At 38.9% G+C, this 3523-nt stretch overlaps 1 protein-coding gene across 1 annotated transcript; it reads right to left on the bottom strand.

The window, feature by feature from the left end:
* Positions 1-1776: 1776 nt before the first annotated feature.
* Positions 1777-2697, bottom strand: LOC141105203 (C3a anaphylatoxin chemotactic receptor-like). The gene has a single exon (XM_073595091.1). It carries the CDS (start codon positions 2695-2697, stop codon positions 1777-1779), a length of 921 nt encoding a protein of 306 aa, XP_073451192.1.
* Between the last annotated feature and the right edge of the window lie 826 nt (positions 2698-3523).

The raw sequence follows: 3523 nt of genomic DNA, 5'->3' as shown, positions 1-3523 counted from the left end.
TTAAATTGTTCATAAACTACCTGGAGGATGGGATAAACAGTTCAATCTCTGTATTTGCGGACAATACTAAGCTAAGAAGGGCAATAACTTCTCCGCAGGATGTGGAAACCTTGCAAGAAGATCTGAACAAATTAATGGGGTGGGCAACTACATGGCAAAGGAGGTTTAATGTAGAAAAATGTAAAATAATGCATCTGGGTGGCAAAAATCTGAATGCAATCTATACACTGTGGGGAGAACCTCTGGGGGAATCTAGGATGGAAAAGGACCTGGGGGTCCTAGTAGATGATAGGCTCAGCAATGGCATGCAATGCCAAGCTACTTCTAACAAAGCAAACAGAATATTGGCATTAAAAAGGGGATCAACTCCAGAGATAAAACGATAATTCTCCCGCTCTACAAGACTCTGGTCCGGCCGCACCTGGAGTACAGAACCCTGGGGGACCCCACTACCCACCTCTGACCATTCTGAGTACTCCCCATTTATCACCACCCTCTGAACTCGCCCTTGTAGCCAGTTTTCAATCCATATACTCACCCTATGATGGTCCATGCCAACGGACCTTATTTTGTACAGTAAACGTTTATGGGGAACTGTGTCAAATGCTTGTCATGAGAGAGGACCACAGACCCACACGCTGACATACACTCTCTGGACGAACACAAGTTTGGTAATAAGCGACCACTCCCCATCTCGTTGGACGTTGCTGTTAGGACGAATCGAATATACATCCTTTCCTTTAAACAGTGGTGAGATACTGACCATATAAATAGTGATAACATTTCTCTTCCCAAAATGATAGGAATTGTATTTTACTGTCTATATTTTAATCTTATCTTAAGTGCTGTGTGAAGGGTAGTTTAGTATTTAATAATTGTCCCACCTTATTGGTCTTGTCGTGTGTTGAAGCCGTGTGTGGGTGAAATTGAGATCAACCTGTATTGCAACTAATTTGGCTATTGTGGTCCCGGGGAAATTATTGATCGCCCAATCCATTCTGGTAGCCCCGTTAAATTTAAGACTTCTTTCAAAATGATAATATCTATCTGTTGGCTCCGGACAACATAATTTGACTTCCTTCCCGGCCGGAGAAATTCAGAAAATTGTCTTCCGAGCGACAAGAGGTGTTGTGTTTTTGAATCTAGGGCGCCGTTACCACACCCGCTTTAACATAGTCGTTGGGGCTACCCTTGGGTTATTTGTCAAATATTAAGGAAAATATTTTTTTTTTGTCTTTGGTAATGTGTATGAAACATTACTCACCAGAAATTCCGGTTTTGTATGAAGTTGTATAATTATACTTGTAAATGAAAAAAAATTATTTGCGTATTAATTTTATTGGCAGATATTTATACATTGGTAAGAATTCCCCATAGATTAACAAACTCAGGAAATTATTGTGCTTTGTTACTGATTGTCTGAACAAAGTTCACATGTTTTTATTAATTGCCGACCGTAACTGGCTGGAGGCACTAAAAAGTCCACTGTATTTACTCTATATTCAGACACTACCCTTTTATCTATAATTTACCATTCGCCAAAGCACTAAATTCTATTTAATTAAAATTTCCCATATTTATTATCATTAAGATTCCATACCACACTCACAACAATATATATTATATATATATTTTATATTAATAGATCCCCTGCAATCTGCAACAATAGACCCCCTCCCGGCAACAATAGATACCCCCGAAAACAATAGATCTTCAAGCAGCCAGCATTAATAGACCTTTAGAACACCCCAGCACCCCTTGCCATTTCATACATTATTATAGCGGAAGGCTTTCTTCTGTGTTGAGCTGGTCCTCATTGCATGGTGGGGATAATACGTTCTCCCTAAATATATTTTGCATGAGCTCGCCAATAAACTGTCTCAGCTTCTGCTTCATATCTTTCCCCATGAAGACGTAGAGTATTGGGTTGACGCAACTATTGAACATGGCCAGAGACTGCGAGACAAGGTCCAGGATGTCCAGTACCCGATTGTCAGTGTATAGATGGATTACTCCGATGATGTGGAAGGGGGTCCAGGTGGTGAAAAACACAACAATAATACTTATTGACATCTTGATGGTTTTTCTACTTACTTCAGAAAATCTGATATTTTGTGCTTTACAAGCCAGATGAATGTAACAGATACAAATGATAACAAGAGGGATCAGAAATCCAAACATTGCACATATAAGATTGAAGGGCTGTCTCATGTGAAGTTCTGAATAACAGAAGGTCTTGTTACCAGAGGGGTGATATTTTCTGTAGATGACCTCAGGCAGACACATTGCGAAGGACAACGTCCAAATAGCCAAGCATATCATCCACACCATTTTGATTCTTCTGTGATTTCGGGCCCACACAGGATGGACAACCAGAATCCATCGGTCAACGCTGATAGCCACCAGGGTGAAGACACTGGCATACATGTTAAAGAATAGGATGAAGGGTAAAATCTTGCAGAGGGCATATAACTGGTCTGGGTAGAAGTACTGCGCTATAATGAATGGAAGACACAAGCAGCACTTGATATCGGCCAGAGCAAGGTTCCCAAACCAAACAGTGGTCACGGTCCGCTTCAGCTTAACACCAGTAACCCAAAGCACCAGAGCATTGCCGGGGACACCCACAAGAGCGGTGAAAGATAAAATCAAAATTGTGAACATGTGCTCAGGGTTGTAATATATGGGTGGCTCCATTTCACTACCAACATTGAACTCCTTGCTTACCTGTAAAGACATCAAGAGTTACTTCATCTGTCTGATTATAATTAAATTCCATATTATTGTAAGGAAAATAATGTAACTTCTAGCAATAAAAAATGGATATATACAGTGGGGGAAATAATGATTGGCTCCCCTGCAGATTGTGTAAGTTTGCCCACTTACAAAGCAATGAAGGTTACAGAATTTTTATCATAGGTGTATCTTGTATGTTAGAGACAGAATATCGACCAAAAATCCAGAAAGAACACAAAAAAAAGGGATAAATTAAGGTTCAGTTCAATGAGTAAATTAAGTAAGCATTTGAACCCCAAGATCTGGTAGATTATGTAGACAAGCCCAGAATTATCCAAAAATCAACATAAGGCACCAACATCCAATAGACATAAGAAACTTCAAACAAAAAGGAAAAGAGATGTGGAACTTTGTAGGTGCTTATTAAATAGAACCAGATTTCAAAATCTATTAAAAACAGTAATATTTATTAAATCACAAAGATCGAGGTAAAAACATGGATACATGCAACTATCATCTTCCATTGGAGGTGGATCACAATGCTATTTAGTTGTGTTGCTGATCCCACACTTTTTATTTCAACATGTTTCGCCAAATAGGCTTCTTCAGGAAAAAGGAGTGGTATAATAACTACTAAACAAACAAAAAAGCATATGTCAGAAAAATACATATATACAAAACATAACATAGTACATGTATGTAGTTAAATTCATCATACAGAGATTGCAACCATGGCCCTATCCTGAAGAAGCCTATGTTGAAACAAAAACATGTTGAAATAAAAAGC

This window comes from Aquarana catesbeiana, linkage group LG08 (assembly GCF_042186555.1).
Source record: "Aquarana catesbeiana isolate 2022-GZ linkage group LG08, ASM4218655v1, whole genome shotgun sequence".
In the NCBI taxonomy this organism is placed as follows: domain Eukaryota; kingdom Metazoa; phylum Chordata; class Amphibia; order Anura; family Ranidae; genus Aquarana; species Aquarana catesbeiana.
The sequence above is the reverse complement of the archived record's forward strand: the minus strand, read 5'-3'. Positions and strand labels throughout refer to the sequence as shown.

Coding starts and splice junctions, on each gene's coding strand:
- LOC141105203 (XM_073595091.1), bottom strand. CDS start 2,697: ATGGAGCCACCCATATATTACAACCCTGAGCACATGTTCACAATTTTG.